The sequence below is a fragment of the Papio anubis genome, chromosome X, assembly GCF_008728515.1.
Source record: "Papio anubis isolate 15944 chromosome X, Panubis1.0, whole genome shotgun sequence".
In the NCBI taxonomy this organism is placed as follows: domain Eukaryota; kingdom Metazoa; phylum Chordata; class Mammalia; order Primates; family Cercopithecidae; genus Papio; species Papio anubis.
In genome coordinates, this window is record NC_044996.1 from 120,467,240 (window position 1) to 120,490,246 (window position 23,007).

Below are 23,007 nucleotides of genomic sequence, written 5' to 3' on the forward strand. Positions count from 1 at the left end.
GCACTGTCCTAAGCATTTTACATATTGCCTGTTTAATGTCCTAGATATTTTACATATTAGCCTATTTCCATATTATCCTGCTGAATTTAGAACCCTTTGAGGTAGGTGCTATTTTTTTCCTGTTTTATAGATGTACTTCAAGGTTACTTATCTAGTAAGGGGTGGAAAGTCAAAATTTGCACCTGGCATTCTCACTCCAGAGCCTGAGTTTTTAATCACTACCCTATATTGCATCTGAGAAACCCAGGCTAATGCCCTTGGTGTTCAACAAATGCTAGCGGAAGGAAGGAACAAAACAACAAATATTTACAGAGTGCTCACATGCTCACATGGTATGCCTGAAGCTCCTCCTTCCTAAAACTCCTGAACACAACAAACTAGAACCTTTGAATGCTTGTATGATTCCTTAGAGCCTAGGCAAAAGACAAATATTATCCTTCCCTTTACTTCAGTAATGAGATCAGAAGTTAGGTTTTCATAGCTAACCCTTAAATTGATCCCTTCATTTCTGTTCCTCTAGTTCGTAAGAGCTTACATCATTTGAGCCAAACTAAAAATGGCATTTTGAGGACACTGCGTCCAGGAATTCCCACATGCCTGTAGCATGTTACAGTGACACTCTGCTGCAATGAAAAAGATATTTCCTTAGAATTAGGTGAGAAAGAAAGGCAAATCTAAAGAGATGATATTTCAGGTTGAAAGAAGGAAAAAAGTTTCCTGATTCAGAGTTAAAGGCTGCTGCCAACAGCTTGTTTTGTTTCCAAAGATCAATACACAAAAGTTTCACAGAGCTGGAGGGAAAAGATTTGGATGCTAAGTTAGACAGGGGGCGGGGGGCATAATTCCCATCATTCCTTTGGGAGCAGTACAAAAATAACAAAACCTTTATAAAAGAGATGAGCAAGCTGGCTGTGAAAGGAATGACCCCTCACATATAGGGAAAGCAATTTGCATCTACAGATCTCATTGGTATAAATGACCTCCTTCAAAGAGTGAAAACCTCAATGGAAAGCCACTATACACCCATGAAAAGCTTTGCCGCCTATTTGTTGAGCTGTATACAGACTAACAAACAGGAGTGGTTAACCTGGCGCACCATGCACTATAGAGATATTTTTTTTAAGTAGGCTTAGTCAGCTAATCTTGTTGAGATTTCTCTCATACTACTGATTTCTTATTCTCAAAATAAATTAAGAGGCTTCATTCAAAATTCCCTGTGGTCTACCAGCTTGAGTTTGTTGGGTGTCTTTGATTGTCTCTTGTCTTTAGATTCCCTGCCTTGTCTCTTTAGATTTTGCTGTGCCCTTTGGTATTTCCCGTTAGTCCATGTCTGGAATAGCTAATTACATGGTAGTGTAATTCTGCCGTACAACAAGGAATAGCAGAACCTTGCTAATTCACACCAATGACTGAAAGACTCCTGTGTAAGTTACTGAATTATGCAAATGAGCAATAAGTGAAGAAAGATGATTCAAAATTGTATTTCATTCATTTATTTTGACAAGTGTAGTTTAGTCTTAATTATTTTGAAAATTTATTTGTAGCATACTAATAAATTTACTGCAGCTTATTTGTTAAAAGTGATAAAGCCTTCACTAACGGAGACCAGAGTGCACTCTGTTGAATAATTTCCTGAAGACAGACTATTGTTCAGACGCTTTCTTTTATTGTGGATTTTACTGACTTTTCAGCATCGATAAGACAATACATAATATACCAGTAAACTTGAAGAATTAGTTCAGCAGTAAACATTTACTTCATAAACAGGTCTTACATATTTAAACTTTCACCATGGTATTAGTGAAAAAACAAAACACAACAAAAAATTAGCCATGCTTTAAGTAAAACATTTTTACATTTTTTTGTCATAATGCTAACAGGACTTTAATTTTTATTGTCTAAATAAAACTAGTTTGGTCTGTCAGTCATCCCATTTAATTCCAATTTCTATTTTGTTTTGTCTTACCACACTCCTTTTCTTTATAAAGACGTCTGTTTTAAGATAAGTGGATGTATCACAGTATGTAACATTTTCATGTCAAAATACTTACATTATTATATTCTGAGTTAAATTATTTAAGATAGAAAAACATTTTGATACACTTTTGACAGATGTATCCTGTAGAATGGATCAATTTCTTTCAAAGCACCACCACTGGTTACAGTGGAGAGTGGAGAGTGGAGAGTGAAGAGATAATACCCTTCAAGGACAGTGGGCTCAGTGGCTCACGCCTGTAATCCTGGAGTTTGAGACCAGCCTGGACAACATGGTGAAATCCCATCTCTACAAAAAAATATAAAAATTAGCTGGGCATGGTGGCACGCACCTGTAGTCTCAGCTACTGGGGGCAGGGGACTGGGATGGAAGGATCACTTGAGCCCGGGAGGTCGAGGTTGCAGTGAGCAGAGATCATGCCACTGAACTCCAGCCTAGGTGACAGAGCAAGACCCTATCTCAAAAAATAATGCCCTTCAAGTTTATAGTCCTGAGTTTAAACATTTGCTTCTTAATAAGCACTTTTAGACTAAATTTTCAATTCAGATATGCTTTCAAATCATGATGCATTTGTCAAAGGAGGTTCTCCCTTTATAAAAGCAAGAAAGAGCATTTAAAGAAAAGTGAAAAAGGCAAAACTTAATCTCAAACTACATGTCTGCATCTATGCCTATTAAAATCTCATATACTCTTTAAGGTCCAACTCAGGAAATCTCCACTAGGAAACCTTCCCTGAGGTATATGCTGAGATCCCTCAGCAATTCATACCATTCCCTTGTATTTGAGTTACTTGTCTTCAGGCTGAAGTTTCCCTAACAGATTAAGAATAGGGCAGCTGTGATACAGCAGAAAGAAAAGCCGGGCTCTTACACTTCTAAGCTTTGCTACTTTGGGAGAGTCATTTCATTCTTTTGGGGGTTGTTCCTCATCTCAAAAGTGTCAACTACATACCAGTATGCAATGGAATTGTCTGGAAAATGTAAAAGATAATGGCTGTGAATGTTCTCCACAAAAGTAGAGTCCTATAAAAAGGAGGTATTTAGAGATGAATGCATGAATAAGCAATTGGGCAGAAATATTGGTACTTCTAGAAGCAATATCATATAGGACAGAGATCCAATACATATTTGCTGAATAAACTGGGCGAGTATGCAGGGCACAAAGAGGGGACAGAGAGTAGCAGACATGCACACAGATCTGCTTTTGTGACCCTATTTGAAATTACAATAATTTCTTAAAACAAGGAAAGTACATCAGTGTCTAAAATTAGCCAGCAAATCTATCTTTCTACGAACTAGTTTAAGCCTTAAGCTCTAGGGGATGGTGCTAAGGCTTGCAGGGCTCACAGGCCAAGGAAAAAAAGGTTTCCCAAGGCCTTTATACAGGAAGAATGTAATCAATGTTGATTTAACTCAATGATGGGCTACTAAGTCTGTCTAGTTACTGTCCTGTTAGCCACAAGGTAAGAGAATGCAGACGGATCTAAATAAATTCATGATAACTACAGGAAGAACTAGTTTAAGAATGAGTCAAACTGATGATGGGTTTTCTTTGTATATGAAGGGTAATATTATATGAACAAGATAGTACAGCATAAAATAATAAATGGCACTGATTAATAATGTGAAAATCAACATCAGTTCTTGGCCTGGGCCTACAGGGTTACTGGAGACATCACAACGACATTATTAGACTTCAAAAGTTATGGTTGGCCGGGCGCGGTGGCTCAAGCCTGTAATCCCAGTACTTTGGGAGGCCGAGACGGGCGGATCACGAGGTCAGGAGATCGAGACCATCCTGGTTAACACGGTGAAACCCCGTCTCTACTAAAAAATACAAAAAACTAGCCGGGCGAGGTGGCGGGCGCCTGTAGTCCCAGCTACTCGGGAGACTGAGGCAGGAGAATGGCGTGAACCCGGGAGGCGGGGCTTGCAGTGAGCTGAGGTCCGGCCACTGCACTCCAGCCTGGGTGACAGAGCGAGACTCCGTCTCAAAAAAAAAAAAAAAAAAAAAAAAAAAGTTATGGTTGATTCCCTTAGATAATTATGAAAAATTTTTCAAGAATTATAGGATAATGGAGACATATGCCAATTCACATGAAAAGACAGCAAAGCAAAACAAAACACAACAATGTCAGTTTAAATGTCAGCTTCAAAATGAAATCTGTATTATAATTGAAAAGATGAGGATTAAGTAAACACTTTGCTTTCAACCATTAAGGGCTATTCTGGCATGGTATAAGCACTAGTAAAAAACCAACAAACAAAAAATACCAACCACCAAAACAAAAACAAAAGATTAAGAGGAAACGTGACAGGCAGTGCTGTCTCACAGAAGGAGCATAAACACTTCTGAAACCATGAGAAGAAATGTTACCACAATAGAGTTAAGGCAAATAAGAAATGATTAAGACATTAAATTCTGGGCTAAGTAAATGAGAAAAGATTCCCAAGAGGAAAAGAATATGCAATTTTAAAATAACCTCTAACTACTAGAGAAAAATAGCAGAGTCAGACTAAATCTGTTTAAATCCCAAACATCTCTGAGACCATGAAACAATTCTGGATAAATATAAATCCTCTAATTTGCCTGAAGCAAATGGGACTGGCATTTTCATACCGTTAACTGACTTTTTAAAAAAATTCACATTTATTGGAAATTTCAGCTAGTATAAAAATGTCACAAATTCAATAACTGGTAATACCACAATGAATGTTTCTTTAGAAAGTTTTAAGAAAAAAACGAATGTCTTCTCCTTCTAAGACTACAGAGCTGAACCTTTTAATGTTTAAGGTTACATTTTCAAAAGAAATAACTCATACATTTTAAGTGACTGTTTCAATACATTTCTAGTGAGAAGCACTAATTTTTCGGGGAAAATTAGTATACCTGTATCTAACCCCAAGTGCTTGATTTAGGTCATGTTATAATAGATTATACAGATTTTACACAAATACTGATAATATTAATTCCTGAAACTCATAGTACATTCTATCATGATACTTAAAGGATCTACTCTCCTCTCTGCCATGAGTATTACAAGCCCTTTCCTCCTAATTGATGTGCAATTAATACAGCCAACCTCCAATTAGTCTTCTACAACATTACCCTACTTAGACAATAAAGCAGAGCCTCTAGATTGGGTTTTAAACCTGGGCTAAAATAGACTCCTACAGACCAAAAATGGTTCTGGGATTTCTCTTTGTAGTGTAATTTAGATGTCATATCTAATTTGCTGTCATGACTATTGTTTCACTGTGCAATTTTTATGTCATTTTGAATGGTAAAGGCATCATAGCTTTATTGAATTAAATTTTCTGTCTTTATTTAGGGTCTGATGTTACATGTTTGTGCGCTTATGTTTATGTCTCAAAAGCTGCTTTTGACATCAAGTAGTAGAAAGGAGTATGCTCTCTTGATACGTTTGCTCATATCTTAGTAAATACAAACACGAACTGGAAAAACACCTTTTCCAAACTGAAGAAACAAAAAACTAAGTATTATTATTGCTTTTAAAGGCAGAGATAGCTATTAAATAAGCCATTCACATTACAGAATTATAGAAGACCTTGCTGTTTTGTAACCTAAATGCCTTGTTGATTCTATTAATCAATTCTTTCCTAAGAAAGAACGGCCTTTTCCATTGACAGTTTTTGTGGTACTTACCTCAAACATTTAGATATTATTCTTACCACACTCCATAGTCACAAAAAAATTAAAATGCTCTCTGACTTTTTAAATCACAAGGGACAAAGCCTATCTTACCTATAACACAATACTCACTCAGTTTAGGGTTGGTCTGTTGGCAGTTATCCTTGACCTGGCCTATGAGTTCAAGCCCTAAACTAAAGTTATGACTAAGAAGACTAACCATGGAAAGCCTTCCACTAGACCACTGGAATAGCCTTTTAAGTAACTTTTAGTGCATGAAATTTCATAAAGTTTTTACTAGATAATTACACTTCCTGATTTTGTAATTAGTGGAAGTACATGCAATTACATAATAATTATGATAGTAATTACGTAATTAAGATGTATAATTATGTAGTAAAAAACATCATGGAAATAAAACCATCTACTGTGTAAGCACAATACATTTTAAAAGTAAATTCACTAGCTCAACTATTTAAAAATACTTTTCTTCAAAATAAAGTGATTAGCTCACATTATGGTTTAAATGCTTGAGAATTGTTTCATTTTTTTCATCATTGGTGATAGAAGCATATTTTAAGTACATGAAAAAAATCTTATCAATCTTTGGTACTTTTCCTACTAAAAAAATGACAATATGCTTTGCAAATGCAGACCATCAACCACATTATCACCTAGACATGGCAGAGCCCTTGTGTTGCTGTACTTGTCACTATAAAAGGGGAAAGGAACTTGCCCACTAAAAAGACATAATGGGAAATGATTTTATAGAACGAGTGAGTAACACATCTGTTATCATAGAAAGCCTCTAAGTCTCTTTGTACATAAAAGTGCAAATGTTGACTGCATATTTACAGAAATGGGCTTAAACACACATAATTAGTATCTGGAAACTGGCTGCTCCAAAAAATGGCAACTTTCATATACTAACTTAGCTATCTTGAGGAGGATGGCAGAAAATGTACAGAGCCAAGACACTTCTACCTATGGGGAAAGCAACTAAAGTGACCATTTCCTGAAAAATGTAGTTTCTCTTCTGTCACATTGTAAAGTTATCTTGAGTAAAAACAAAAACAAAACAAAACAAAACAAAAAAAACAAAACAGGCAGTATCCACAGAGAAAAATAAACCAGTGTTAGCAGCTCCATGCTGCCATCAGACAATATCAACTTTCTCATTCTTGTAGTGAGTATAAAAACATCACAGAAAAGTCAGTGACAGTAGGAAAAAGAAAATTTCAAAATAAACTTTTTCAATAGCAAAATTTAAGAAATAGAATCTTGTTTCCATTAAAAGAATCTAGTTCAATGCCTTGAAATCTTTACAAAATACTTCTGAATCAATGTTGTAATGAAGTCCAGAAGGTAGTGACAGGGTGAAATTTTACTCTGGGCACACAGAGAGTGGCCCTTACATGAAGTGGGTGTAGAACTACACTCCAGTTCTTTTTTTATTGAGATGGAGTCTCACTCTGTGGCCCAGGCCGGAGTGCTATGGTGCGATCTCGGCTCACTGCAACCTCCACCTCCTGGGTTCAAGCGATTCTCCTGCCTCAGCCTCCCGAGTAGCTGGGATTACAGGCATGTGCCACCATTGCCCGTCTAATTTTTGTACTTTTAGTAGAGACGGGGTTTCGCCATGTTGGCCAGGCTGGTCTCAAACTCCTGACCTCAGGTGATTCACCTGCCAAAATGCTCCCAAAGTGCTGCGATTACAGGCGTGAGCCACTGTGCCCAGCCTTAGTTCTTTCTTTTATAAGCCGCTAATCTTAAAAAGCTGAAAGCTATTTTGAAAATCCTAATTTACTTCTCCCTTGTTCCTTCTAGTTACAAAGAAACAAAGTGGAAGAACTCATGCTTTTTTGCTTTTTCCCCCTCTTAGCCCTTGTCAGGCCACTGCATTTTTAGTTTAATAAAAACATATTTCAAAAGGCCAGGTTGTGATATGAATTCTACCTTAAACTTGGGTAGTCCTTCTGTAGCCTGCATAGTTGTCGTTTTGAAGTTTTACCAATGGACAGCCCTAATCAATGAATGAATAAAATGGAAGTAGGCTTTAGTTATTAAGAAAGGAGAGTGTCTTAGATCAGTGCTTCTGAAACTTTAACACGCAGAGGAATCACCTGAGAATCTTGTTAAAATGCAGATGCTGATGCAGCAGGTCTGGGGAGGGTCTGATAGTTTGCATTTCTAACAAGCTCCCAGGTGATGTCTATGCGGCTGGGATACTGATCACACTTGGAGTAATAAGGCCTTACGTTTGACTTGGAAAAAATACACGAATACACGTAGAAAAAAAGCTGGTTTGGGTTCATTTCTATGTTATTTTTTCCCTCAACTGTGAAATTATTTGGGTAATTACTTCAAGTTGAGTAACATTCTCTATAACATTTCAGTGCTTATAATTTTTTTGATGTTATGAGAGCAGTACATGCTCAGAATATATAATGTAGAAAATATATAAAATTATAAAGAAAAAGAAAATCTATAATCCACCTAGAGATAACTATAACAAATTCTAGGGTTCCTTACTAATTTTTCTACCTTGCACATACACCACAAATTAGAATCATAAGTTACCTAGTTTTGTATTTTATCATTATACTGTAATTCTTTGACATTAAAGATTATAACTGTGTAATATCTAACAATAACAATCCCCAGAGGCTCAAGATTATACAAACCACTTTTTTCTTACCAAAATTCTTTATGTATTTCTACACTCACTTCTTTATGTTTTTTATTATACTTTAAGTTCTAGGGTACATGTACACAACGTGCAAGTTTGTTACATATGCATACATGTGCTATATTGGTGTGCTGCACCCATTAACTTGTCATTTACATTAGGTATATCTCCTAATGCTATCCTCCCTCCCCCCACCCCACAATAGGCCCCAGTGTGTGATGCTGCCCTTCCTGTGTCCAAGTGTACTCATTGTTCAGTTCCCACCTACGAGTGAGAACATGCAGTGTTTCGTTTTCTGTTCTTGCAATAGTTTGCTGAGAATGATGGTTTCCAGCTGCATCCATGTCCCTACAAAGGACACAAACTCATCCTTTTTTATGGCTGCATAGTATTCCATGGTGTATATGCACTGCATTTTCTTAATTCAGTCTGTCATTGATGGACATTTGAGTTGGTTCCAAGTCTTTGCTATTGTGAATAGTGCCGCAATAAACATACATGTGCATGTGTCTTTATAGTAGTATGATTTATAATCCTTTGGGCATATACCCAGTAATGGGATGGCTGGGTCAAATGGTATTTCTAGTTCTAGATCCTTGAGGAATCGCCACACTGTCTTCCACAATGGTTGAATTAGTTTACAGTCCCACCAACAGTGTAAAAGTGTTCCTATTTCTCCACATCCTCTCCAGCACCTGTTGTTTCCTGGCTTTTTAATGATTGCCATTCTAACTGGTGTGAGATAGTATCGCAGTGTGGTTTTGATTTGCATTTCTCTGATGGCCAGTGATGATGAGCATTTTTTCATGTATCTGTTGGCTGCACAAATGTCTTCTTTTGAGAAGTGTCTGTTCATATCCTTTGCCCACTTTTTGATGGGGTTTTTACTTGTAAATTTGTTTGAGTTCTTTGTAGGTTCTAGATATTAGCCCTTTGTCAGATGTGTAGATTGCAAAAATTTTCTCCCATTCTGTAGGCTGCCTGTTCACTCTGATGGTAGTTTCTTTTGCTGTGAAGAAGCTCTTTAGTTTAATTAGATCCTATTTTTCAATTTTGGCTTTTGTTGCCATTGCTTTTGGTGTTTTAGACATGAAGTCCTTTCCCATGCCTATGTCCTGAATGGTATTGCCCAGAGTTTCTTCTAGGGTTTTTATGGTTTTAGGTCTAACATTTAAGTCTCTAATCCATCTTGAATTAATTTTCGTATAAGGTGTAAGGAAGGAATCCAGTTTCAGCTTTCTACATATGGCTAGCCAGTTTTCCCAGCACCATTTATTAAACAGGGAATCCTTTCCCCATTTCTTGTTTTCATCAGGTTTGTCAAAGATCAGATGGTTGTAGATGTGTGGTATTATTTCTGAGGGCTCTGTTCTGTTCCATTGGTCTACATCTCTGTTTTGGTAGTAGTACCATGCTGTTTTGGTTACTGTAGCCTTGTAGTATAGTTTGAAGTCAGGTAGCGTGATGCCTCCAGCTTTGTTCTTTTGGCTTAGGATTGTCTTGGCAATAAGGGGTCCTTTTTGGTTCTATATGAACTTCAAAGAAGTTTCTTCCAATTCTGTGAAGTAAGTCATTGGTAGCTTGATGGGGATGGCACTGAATCTGTAAATTACCTTGGGCAGTATGGCCATTTTCACGATATTGATTCTTCCTATCCATGAGCATGGAATGTTATTCCATTTGTTTGTGTCCTCTTTTATTTCATTGAGCAGTGGTTTGTAGTTCTCCTTGAGGAGGTCCTTCACATCCCTTGTAAGTTTGGTTTCTAGGTATTTTATTCAATTTGAAGCAATTGTGAATGGGAGTTCACTCATGATTTGGCTCTCTGTTTGTCTGTTATTGGTGTATAAGAATGCCTGTGATTTTTGCACAATGATTTTGTATCCTGAGACTTTGCTGAAGTTGCTTATCACCTTAAGGAGATTTTGGACTGAGACGATGGAGTTTTCTAAATATGCAATCATGTCATCTGTCAATCTGCAAACAGGGACAATTTGACTTCCTCTTTTCCTAATTGAATACCCTTTATTTCTTTCTCCTGCCTGATTGCCCCGGCCAGAACTTCCAACACTATGTTGAACAGGGGTGGTGAGAGAGGGCATCCCTGTCTTGTGCCAGTTTTCCAAGGGAATCCTTCCAGTTTTTGCCCATTCAGTATGATATTGGCTGTGGTTGTGTCATAAATAATAAATAGCTAAATAATAATAAATATAGTATATTTATTATTAAATATATTATATACATTATAATTATTATATATTTATTTAAATATATTAAATATATTTAAAATATATTAAATACATTATATTATTAAATATGTATTTATATATATTATATACATTATATTTATATATAATAAATAATAAATAATAAATAATAAATGTGTCCAAATAATGAATAGCTCTTATTATTTTGAGACATGTCCCATCAATACCTAATTTATTGAGAGTTTTTAGCATGAAGGGCTGCTGAATTTTGTCAAAGGTTTTTTCTGCATCTATTGAGAGAATCATGTGGTTTTCGTCTTTGGTTCTGTTTATATGCTGGATTATGTTTATTGATTTGCGTATGTCAAACCAGCTTTGCATCCCAGGGATGAACCCCACTTGATCATGGTGGATAAGCTTTTTGATGTGCTGCCGGATTCAGTTTGCCAGTATTTCATTGAGGATTTTTGCATCGATGTTCATCAGGGACGTTGGTCTAAAATTCTCTTTTTTTGTTGTGTCTCTGCCAGGCTTTGGTAGCAGGATGATGTTAGCCTCATAAAATGAGTTACGGAGGATTCCCTCTTTTTCTATTGATTGGAATAGTTTCAGAAGGAATGGTACCAGCTCCTCCTTGTACCTCTTGGTATAATTCGGCTGTGAATCTGTCTGGTCCTGGATATTTTTTGGTTGGTAGGCTATTAATTATTGCCTCAATTACAGAGCCTGTTATTGGTCTATTCAGGGATTCAACTTCTTACTGGTTTAGTCTTGGGAGAGTGTATGTGTCCAGGAATTTACCCATTTCTTTGAGGTTTTCCAGTTTATTTCCATACAGGTGTTTATAGTATTCTCTGATGGTAGTTTGCATTTCTGTGGAATTGGTGGTGATACCTCCTTTATTATTTTTTATTGTGTCTATTTGATTCTTCTCTCTTTTCTTATTAGTCTTGCTAGCAGTCTATCAATTTTGTTGATCTTTTCAAAAAACCAGCTCCTGGATTCATTGATTTTTTTGAAGGGATTTTTGTGTCTCTACCTCCTTCAGTTCTGCTCTGATCTTAGTTATTTCTTGCCTTCTGCTAGCTTTTGAATGTATTTGCTCTTGCTTCTCTAGTTCTTTTAATTGTGATGTTAGGGGGTCGATTTTAGATCTTTCCTGCTTTCTCTTGTGGGCATTTAGTGCTATAAATTTCCCTCTACACACTGCTTTAAATGTGTCCCAGAGATTCTGGTATGTTGTGTCTTTGTTCTCATTGGTTTCAAAGAACATCTTTGTTTCTGCCTTCATTTCATTATGCACCCAGTAGTCAGTCATTCAGGAGCAGGTTGTTCAGTTTCCATGTAGTTGAGCGGTTTTAAGTGAGTTTCTTAATCCTGAGTTCTAGTTTGATTGCACTGTGGTCTGAGAGACAGTTTGTTATAATTTCTGTTCTTGTACATTTGCTGAGGAGTGCTTTACTTCCAACTATGTGGTCAGTTTTGGAATAAGTGCGATGTGGTGCTATGAAGAATGTATATTCTGTTGATTTGGGGTGGAGAGTTCTGTAGATGTCTATTAGGTCCGCTTGTTGCAGAGCTGAGTTCAAGTCCTGGATATCCTTAACTTTCTGTCTCGTGGATCTGTCTAATGTTGACAGTGGGTTGTTAAAGTCTCCCATTATTATTGTGTGGGAGTCTAAGTGTCTTTGTAGCTCTAAGGACTTGCTTTATGAATCTGGGTGCTCCTGTATTGGGTGCATATATATTTAGGATAGTTAGCTCTTCTTGTTGAATTGATCCCTTTACCATTATGTAATGGCCTTCTTTGTCTCTTTTGATCTTTGTTGGTTTAAAGTCTGTTTTATCAGAGACTAGGATTGCAACCCCTGCCTTTTTTTTGTTTTCCATTTGCTTTGTAGATCTTCCTCCATCCCTTTATTTTGAGCCTATGTGTATGTCTGCACGTGAGATGGGTCTCCTGAATACAGCACACTGATGGGTCTTGACTCTTTATCCAATTGGCCAGTCTGTGTCTTTTAATTTGGGCATTTAGCCCATTTACATTTAAGGTTAATATTGTTATGTGTGAATTTGACCCCATCAATATGATGTTAACTGGTTATTTTGCTCGTTAGTTGATGCAGTTTCTTGCTAGCATCGATGGTCTTTACATTTTGGCATGTTTTACATTTGGCATGTTTTTGTACTGGTTGTTCCTTTACACGTTTAGTGCTTCCTTCAGGAGCTCTTGTAGGGCAGGCCTGGTGGTGACAAAATCTCTCAGCATTTGCTTGTCTGTAAAGGATTTTATTTCTCCTTCACTTATGAAACTTAGTTTGGCTGGATATGAAATTCTGGGTTTAAAATTCTTTTCTTTAAGAATGTTGAATATTGGTCCCCACTCTCTTCTGGCTTGTAGAGTTTCTGCCAAGAGGTCCACTGTTAGTCTGATGGTCTTCCCTTTGTGGGTAACCCGACCTTTCTCTCTGGCTGCCCTTAACATTTTTTCCTTCATTTCAACTTTGGTGAATCTGACAATTATATGTCTTGGAGTTGCTCTTCTCGAGGAGTATCTTTGTGGCGTTCTCTGCATTTCCTGAATTTGAATGGTGGCCTGCTTTGCTAAGTTGGGGAATTTCTCCTGGATAATATCCTGCAGAGTGTTTTCCAACTTGATTTCATTCTCCCCATCACTTTCAGGCACACCAATCAGACATAGATTTGGTCTTTTCACATAGTCCCATATTTCTTGGAGGCTTTGTTCATTTCTTCTTACTATTTTTTCTCTAAACTTCTCTTCTTGCCTCATTTCATTTATTCGATCTTCAATCACTGATACCCTTTCTTCTAGCTGATCGAATCGGCTACTGAAGCTTGTGCATTTGTTACGTAGTTCTCGTGTCATGGTTTTCAGCTCTATCAGGTCATTTAAGGACTTCTCTACATTGGTTATTCTAGTTAGCTATTCGCCTAATCTTTTTTCAAGGTTTTTAGCTTCTTTGCGATGGGTTCGAACTTCCTCCTTTAGCTCAGAAAAGTTTGATCATCTGAAGCCTTCTTCTCTCAACTGGTCAAAGTCATTCTCTGTCCAGCTTTGTTCCATTGCTGGCGAGGGGCTGCATTCCTTTGGAGGGGAAGAGGCGCTCTGATTTTTAGAATTTTCAGTTTTTCTGCTCTGTTTTTTCCCCATCTTTGTGGTTTTATCTACCTTTGGTCTTTGATGATGGTGACGTACAGATGGGGTTTTGGTGTGGATGTCCTTTCTGTTTGTTAGTTTTCCTTCTAAAAGTCAGGACCCTCAGCTGCAGGTCTGTTGGAGTTTGCTGGAGGTCCACTCCAGACCCCGTCTGCCTGGGTATCAGCAGTGGAGGCTGCAGAAGAGTGAATATTGCTGAACAGCAAATGTTGCTGCCTGATCATTCCTCTGGAAGCTTCGTCTCAGAGGGGTACCCAGCCATCTGAGGTGTCAGTCTGCCCCTACTGGGGGGTGCCTCCTGGTTAGGCTACTTGGGGGTCAGGGACCCACGTGAGGAGGCAGTCTGTTCATTCTGAGATCTCAAACTCCGTGCTGGGAGAACCACTACTCTCTTCAAAGCTGTCAGACAGGGACATTTAAATCTTCAGAGGTTTCTGCTGCCTTTTGTTTGGCTATGCCCTGTCCCCAGAGGTGGAGTCTACAGAGGCAGGCAGGCCTCCTTGAGCTGCGGTGGGCTCCACCCAGTTCGAGCTTCCTGGCTGCTTTGTTTACCTACTCAAGCCTCACCATGACAGGCGCCCCTCCCCCAGCCTCGCTGCTGCCTTGCAATTAGATCTCAGACTGCTGTGCTAGCAATGAGGGAGACCCTGTGGGCGTGTGACCCTCCGAGCCAGGTGTGGGATATAATCTCCCAGTGTGCCGTTTGTTAAGATCCTTGGAAAAGTGCAGTATTAGGGTGGGAGTGACCCGATTTTCCAGGTGCTGTGTGTCACGGTTTCCCTTGGCTAGGAAAGGGAATTCCCTCACCCCTTGTGCTTCCCAGGTGAGGTGATGCCTCACCCTGCTTCGGCTCTCATTTGGTGGGCTGCACCCACTGTCCTGCATGCCCCAGTGAGATGAACCCGGTACCTCAGTTGGAAATGCAGAAATCACCCATCTTCTGTGTCGTTCACGCTGGGAGCTGTAGCCTGGAGCTGCTCCTATTTGGCCATCTTGGAAGCGCCACAATCACTTCTTTATAATAAACAGATAGCTATGTTCTGAAGTGTCAAGTCAGAGCCTCCTACCATAAAAATCCCCTTAAACTAATCAAAGAAAGAATGTTTAAAAACCCTCAGATCATTTTTTTATTTGTAAGAAAATGAAATAAAAAATGCAGTTTACAGTTACCCATCTTAAAATCTATTTTTATAAAGAAAATTGCACAATTATAAAAAATATATAATTTTAAGAATGAATAGATGTGAACTGTTTTGTGTGTGCTTTACCTGTTATTAGTTATTAAAAACAGAAAAAGCTTGTCCCCAAAGTTCAGCAACAGTTTTTCAATGGAATAACACAACCAGTGGGCTTCAAAAAGTGGCCTAAGAAGAAATGGACCAGACAGGTGCTCTCTGACACAGTTTTCTTTTTAATATTTTGTTAAGGATTTAACCAAGTAAATTCTAAGGACATCGACTAGCTGAGAGAGGACCACAGGGGCTCTTTGCTACTTTCATGATGAAACTTTCCTGCTTTCACTTTAACAGTTCAGGAAATATAGCGGAAATCCTTAACACTGAAATGGGACCCATCTTGAGACTTTCCAAAATCTCCAAATTCCCATATACACTAAAGCATATAATTTCTTCTGTAAAACTCTTATTTTCTGGCTTAAAAAATACTACCTTTAAGACCCTTTTCAATACTAGCTGTTGTCTTTGTTTTGGAGACCATTTTCCACAAAATAATATAATTATTAGCACTTCATGAGTATAACTACCTAGCTGACGGGGAACACAGAACAAGACCCCGTGGCAGTGTGGGTGAGGAGCAGTTGGCTTGGCTTGCTCATTAGTTAAGTGACTGGATATTCTTTCAGTTCAATTTAAATTTGGCATCAGCAAAATAACACACACAACATGTTACCTACCTTCAGTATCACTTGCAAAGAGTTCAAGCGACAGGCGTTAAATCTGCAAATGTCAAGGAACTTTAGTAACTTTAATTTCTTCATCAATATAATGAGCATAATCCACTGCTGCCTCACAGGAGTACTGTGAGAACTTGTGTTACACACATGAAAGGACAATAGGAAACTATAAAATACTTTAAAAGGAGAAGCCTAGTTCTTCTGGGTGGCATGTTAGGAAACAAGAGTGCCTACAGATATCACCGCCAGGCCTAAAGAAAAGACAGAATAAAAGAGATGACAAGAAACTGAAAAGTTTAAGGGGGAAAAAAAAAAAAGAAAAGCAAGCATATGAGGCTCAAGAGGGGAAGTGAATGTGGGATTTCACCTGGTTGAGAGGAGCAAGAAAACTGCAATCTTTGCAGGTGCAGCTCAGGATGCTGGGACGCTCAAGGCTGCCCATAGAACTTTGCGAGAAACAGGGTGACTTGAAGAATAGTCCATCTAAGCCTAAAGAGACCCCAGTTGGGAAGTCAGGCTTTCCAACAGATAGTTCTCCTATGGGTAAATCGTCATCTTTTAGCTAGCCTCCATGCTGCAACTCCAATTTCTGTCCTCAACAGAATTCTACATCCTAGTGTTCCAATTCTGGCAGAGACAAATCCAATGTGTTCAAAGGAATTTATTAAGAAATTCAAGTAGATCATCAGTTATGGACTGAATTGCGTCCCCCCAAAATTCATACTGAAGGTGGGTTGAAGTCTTAACCCTTTGTACCTTAGAATGAGACTGTATCTGGAGTGGACTGTATTAAAATGGACTGTATCGGGCCTTTAAAGAATTAAGGTAAAATGAGGTCATTAGGGTGGGACCCAATCCAATATGACCAGTGTCAGTATAAGAAGAGGAGATTAGGTACAGAGGGAAGACACTGGGAGAAGATAGCCCCTTAGAAGTTGAAGAGAGACCTGGCCCGGTGTGGTGGCTCACACCTGTAATCCCAGCACGTTGGGAGGCCAAGGCAAGCTGATCACGAGATCAGGAGTTCGAGATCAGCCTGACCAACATGGTGAAACCCCGTCTCTACTAAAAATACAAAAATTAGCCGGGCATGGTGGTGTGCACCTGTAATCCCAGCTACTCAGGAGGCTGAGGCAGGAGAATTGCTTGAACCCAGGAGGCAGAGGTTGCAGTGAGCCAAGATTGCGCCACTGCACTCCAGCCTGGGTGACAGAGCGAGACTTCATCTCAAAAAAAAAAAAAAGAAGTTGGGGAGAAACGAACCTTGCTGACACCTTGCTCTCAGACTTCTAGCCTCCAGAAATGTGAGGAAATACAGTTGGTTAAGCCACCTCATCCATGGTACTTTGTTATAGCAGTCCTAGCAAATGAATACACCATCTTACTATTAATAGCTGACACAATACAAGGAGAGAAGCATCTACTAAGTGAGAACAGAAACAGAAAAAAAATGTTTCTTTCTAGAACTAAAGAAAGATCATACACTGAAGTGAAAAAGCAGTTAGTGGCTCCCTCTCTTTGCTTCCAAAATAATTTCACCATATTGGTGGTGACACTCAGGCCATATCACACTTAGTTGTTGCCGAATCTGTCCTTCCTCAACAGACTCTAAGCTCCTCCAGGGCAGGGAGTGTTGGCCATCCACCTTTGTTCCTCTGACATGAGGAATGTCACTCAACACATAACAGGAACTATATATAAATTGTTTTTACTGTTTCTGAATAAACAACAACAAAGGTTCAGTTCAGAAAACTAAGAGACTTTTTTCTTCCTGCATTTTTAAGGAGACTTAGATTTGAACTGATTCAGGTTTCCCCTAAACTATTCACTTACCCCTACTCAGGCCAAGGCACCACGGGATGAGGCAGCCAAATGGGACCATTTCATGCTGCCATCCTGGAAATGGATTTTTACTTCATAGATTGCCCCTATGTTCCTGTAAAACCGCCTCTGAATCCATTATGCCATCTGTGTACATTCTGGAGCAGTTACAATAATAATGCCAAAGTCCCACAGAAATAAGATTTTAAAAATGTAATGCAGTTACAGCAAATATGTAGTAAACACTTCACCAACATGAATAACAGTCCTTTGCCATTTTAAAGGAAGGAAAAAATATCAAATGGGGTTAATTCACATTATGGACTAATGGCCTGTAAACTTTCGTTTGAAAGCAAAGCATAGAAAAAGCTTTGACAAGAGCTACTTTTCACCATAAAAATAAACCTCTTTCAAATAATTTGTACATGTTTTTCTAAGTCAAATTGCCAAGTTTCAAACAAAAATTAAAACCACCATCCAGTTACAACCCTTAAAACATGGGCTTTATGATGGAAATGGTAAAACAATCTTAGTGAAGGAAATGTTGCTAGGTACTGACAGTAAGGGAGAGTCTACAGTAAATACTTCACACACCAGTTACAGGGCACTTGTTGACAGAAGACACTTAGACTCCATTCTCAATAATATAACTGTGTGTAACGACTGTCATTTTTCAGAGGACTTCTGATGTTAACATCTACTGGTGTTCTGGCCACGGTCCAAATTGAATAAATATATTTGCCCTCTGGTTCCCTTAGATTTTAAACTCATTTTTATAGCAGGTCTCCCTTGAATAGCAAATCAAAAGAGAATTCACTTCAACTTATAAAGTGAGAAGTCAATTTTATTTGTTATGTTATTTTAAATTTATGGTGTTTTCCCCTATAATATAACAAGAATATTCTTGTTCCCCCATTGTTCCCCATGAACTATGACCTTGCAATTCTCTTTTATTTAGAAACCATCCAACCATGTCTTTAGAGTGCCCAGGAGAGGGGTTCTCAAACTTGGCTGCACGTCAGAATTATCTGGGGGAATTATCAAAAAATTATAGCTTCCTAAGCTCTACCCCCGACATCGTCTGAATTAGATAGAATCTGTGGGCATAGGACCTATGGATTTGGGTTTTTAATATGCCCCAGGTGACTCTTAGGAGAGGGCTTATCAGATGTCATGTGTTAGGAAACTTCTGCTGTTGGTAAGTGTGCCCCCAAGTTTTGGTTTATATCCCACCACTTATGAATACCCTAATACCACTTAGCATTACTGCATGATCTGAAAATGCCCGGAGCATGTAAATTTCAGCTAATTCACTCATTCCCAAACTGTAATTTAGGAATAATAAATAAGCAGCAGGAAATTCAGAGTTTCAATAGGTAAAATTCAATAAATAAAACAAAAGGGCTCTTGGAACATAACATGAAGTTCCTTCAGTCACATATATTTTTTTCCTCTTCTCGTCTTATTTTCTTTAGCCCTCTGACATGTAAAAGAACCCATCAATAACTCAATGCCATTTTTGCCCCAAATTGCTGGGTAGTATATTATTAGATACAAACAATAAAAAAGTGTGCTGATTCTTAAACTTGTGAAATGGGACTACAGTAAACTCTGAGTGTACAGATCCTGTCAATACTTTTCCCTTTTAGCCAAGCAAGAGGCTTCCAAGCGGCTACTTATTTCCTCTTATTTTCTGTGGGTGTAATAACGTGCACTTCTCAATGTCCTCTAAGAGGATGGGCTAAATTTCCAGTGACTTTCCAGATCACTTCTCTACATGCCTCCAAGAGTTGCCAGACTTTTTGAAAACTGCTGATCATAAGACTGATTCTGCCTCTCAGATAAGAATTTTAGAGGTAAGAGGAATCTTTCCCCTCAAATAACATATAGAAAACAATCTAGGATGAATAGATTTAGAAAGAAATAATGGGTTGGCCAGGCACAGTGGCTCACACCTATAATCCCAGCACTTTGGGAGGCTGAGGCAGGCAGATCACCTGAGGTCAGGGGTTTGAGGCCAGCCTGGCCAACATGGTGAAACTCCCTCTCTACTAGAAATACAAAAATTGGCCAGGTGTGGTGGCACATGCCTGTAATCCTAGCTACTTGGGAGGCTGAGGCAGGAGAATCATTTCAACCTGGGAGGCAGAGGCTGCAGTGAGCTGAGACCATGCCACTGCACTCCAGCCTGGGCAACAGAACAAGACTCTGTCTCAAAAAAAAGAAGTAATGGGGGAACAGGTTCTAATACTGATATCCAGAAAGAGGTAACAGATCTGATAGAAACAGACAACGCGTTCAGATAATCAGTACTTAATTTTCTCAACTCATAACTGTCTTCAGGAAAGGTCCTTGGGGATAAAAGAAAAACAGCTGTAAATGATATTACAAGTATATATGGGCTAGACATTGGCCATGAATAAAAGTTCTAAAACCTAGTTATTAATAGGCAGAAGAAATGTATTCTCTGTATAATTAATTTTACTAATTCATGGAAAATATGCTGTGGAGATAGCCCAAGTCCTTGTTGAACATCTAGAGATAAGATTCTAATATCTGACTTCTCCATCAGTTGTAAAATGTTTTCTCTCCAAGGACAGCAAAACCAAATAAGTCAAGGCATTTAAAAAATAATTTCTAGCCTATCTTGTGGATGCAAAAACAAGTCAATTATGACTGGAATGAAAAACAGTGAGACCAAATCAAGGGCAGCATGGTGATTCTTATGTGGGGAAATCTAGCAATATTTGTAGGTTTTTTATGTCATTGCGTTGTTTCCAGCCCTAATATCGACAAACGAAACACTGAATTGATACTCGCTGACAAACAACATAAACACTCTGTAGGTAACTAATAAGAAAAATGTGTAAATTTGCCTTTTTTATTTTTCAAAGATACTAGAAAAGTTGTCAATGTGATTTTCAGGTAGGAGAAAAAAAAAACATGCAGTTGTCATGACATTTTCAAATACTTTAAGTTATGTAACAAAGCTTTTCCCAGACCCATGAAGTCCCACAGTGCCTGCAAGTCTTGTATAAGGAAACGCCGAGTGCTGAGGGTTCCAGGCAACACCTGATCATATGGACTGAGGTGCCTATACACTCTCTTAGGATGGAGTCAATAAAGGAACTCCACCCCATCCCTCTCTCAAAACAAACCCAGGCTTTTAGCGAACAGCAGAGACACACTCCAGGTCTATTTTTTTGTGATAATATCTGGTTTTTGTAGGCCCAATGATCACGTTGCCTATGCTTACTTTATTACAATTACTAAACTCTGTAGAAAATAGCATTTTCAAAATATAGCATTTAAAGAGTCCTTTTTGTACTGTTCCTCCCCCAAAGCCTTGCTTTAATAGAGAACAATGTGAAACAGTCTATGGGGGCCAAAGCTGGGGATTCCTATGCCACCGCCCCTCATGCAGGGGATCCCTGTGTTCACAGAGGCCCCCATGGCCTGCTTCTGAGACAGCAATGTGATGCTGCGTGAACAGCCTGACACAGTAGGTCTGGCTTTTATAATGCAAATTTCCACTTTAAACTCAAAGGTAATTACAGTATTTTAACGTACCTTTCTCATGATCGGTAGTAAGTTTCTCCAGTGCACACTCCGCATCAAAAATGTACCGGTAAAAGCACAGCTGGGTGTACAGGGACTTGTCAGAATACTGTAATATAACAGAAAATAAATGAATACTACTATTGGGGAGGGGAAAGCGATGGAGATCACTTTCAGCAGAGTGTGTCCCCTACTTTCAACTTTCAAATCAAGCAGCATTTTTTAAAGAAAGGGGGTAAGAAGGGCAGAATCATACTAATGGTTTGTCCCTCTTATATAGCATATACACCTTTCATAATTCAGAATATATCCTGCCACTTCGATCATAGATTACTACTTGCGAAGCTGCAGACTGATTACTCCTGCTGTCAAAAACCTGATTTTGTCAAATTGCAAATTCCTATGCACTCATGACAATTTGCACTGTTAATTGGGAAAAGTGCTATGTGCTTCCTAACTGGGACATGTCCATGCTAGCAGGAAGTTAAACAAATTCTGAAAACTGTTTAACACATATTGCTATACCATCAGCCCCGTTTTATGATTTGTGGTGACAATCCATTGCCTGTGCCAGGACTGGCTCACAGACTCAAGTAACATCTTGACTATTTGCTCTGTGGTAATCATAAGTAGGCAACGTATGACCTCTGAGAAGTATCATGTGAAATGAAATAACCAAGGTTTTTCATCCCACCCATGTCAAAACGCTCATTTAATGACCTTGGCAAGTTCTAATTCAACAAAGTGTAGGAGATGTGTCTGAACTATTATTCACTCAGCAAACATATACTGAGCATTCCTGAGGTTATTTAGAGTCACTGCGTATTCTAAGCAACTGTGTCTCACTCTGCGTGGGAAAAAAACACATGCAGTCAATTCAATAACCAACATGAGAATTATTTGGTGAGTCACATTCAAATGCACTTCTATCTATTTTAAATCAACTGACCTACGAACTTTCTTTCCATCTTCCCATGGGGTTAGACACTTGGGAAACTCTGGAGCTGGAGAACAATGAGCTCAAGCTTTGGTGTTTTCCTTGAGGGGTCCTACCAAGGTGAAAGAACTAAGCCCTCAGAACTTTCCAAATGAGAAGCTCAAATAACAAACATGTTACCAGTTTCTCCCTTGCTGCCTTGGAATGACACGTAATTTAACCAACACTGAACACCCACTGTGTGCCAAGTTGGTTGAATGAATGAATTAATGAATGACCACAACAGCCAAGTCATTTGTACAATTCATGCAGCAAGGCCAGGTGGCACACACAGACTATCATGTAAATACGAAATTAAGGAATACCACTATCTACAACTGGATACGGAAACAGCACTATTTTCAAAGGGAATCTCTTTGAGTAATCAGGTATTAGATCCAAGGATCCTACTTGGGTCTTAATGATGAAAAATTATAGTCAACCCAATTTGATGCAGGAGTAACTAAAATTCAATTAGAGCCCACACTTCACCTTTCTGCTCATTCCCTTATAAAATGTGTTACTAAATTTAGTGTATTTTAAACTTCTTTGGCTATTACAAATGGTATCTATAAATATTCGGTAGCAGGAACAAACCCACATGGAGCAATTTATCGGTCAGGGCTATTGTCTTTTTTGTGTGCGCATTCCTTCCACAAGTCTCTCTTTCTTTACCTGAACCTATTTTAAAAAAGTATACACCTAGAAGCCTATTTTATTTCTTATTAGCTATTCTACAATATGCATCATCATTATACTATTATACACCAGTTATTTTTAGCGAATCCTGATTACTGCTTCCTGGGGGAAAAAAAAGGAGGACGACAGCGATTAAGTTATTTGTTTAGTTTTTTAGATTCAGCAGTAATTGCTGGTACACATCTCCCTGACTGCACACATGCTGCAGGTTGAATAGAACACTGAAATTACCTCCTTCATAATAGTTTGTTTTGATAATGTATTGTGTGTCGAGATGATGAGAAACAGTTGCTGTCAATTTGATTAGCCATTATATTTTT

General features: G+C 38.5%; 1 protein-coding gene across 1 annotated transcript in view; it reads right to left on the reverse strand.

The window, feature by feature from the left end:
• Positions 1–23,007, reverse strand: part of POLA1 (DNA polymerase alpha 1, catalytic subunit) — a 313,094-nt gene that overhangs the window by 56,370 nt on the left and 233,717 nt on the right. The window contains exon 36 of the mRNA XM_003917516.4: positions 21,025–21,121. Coding sequence (XP_003917565.1) covers positions 21,025–21,121 — 97 coding nt within the window. The remainder of the gene's footprint in view (positions 1–21,024; positions 21,122–23,007) is intronic.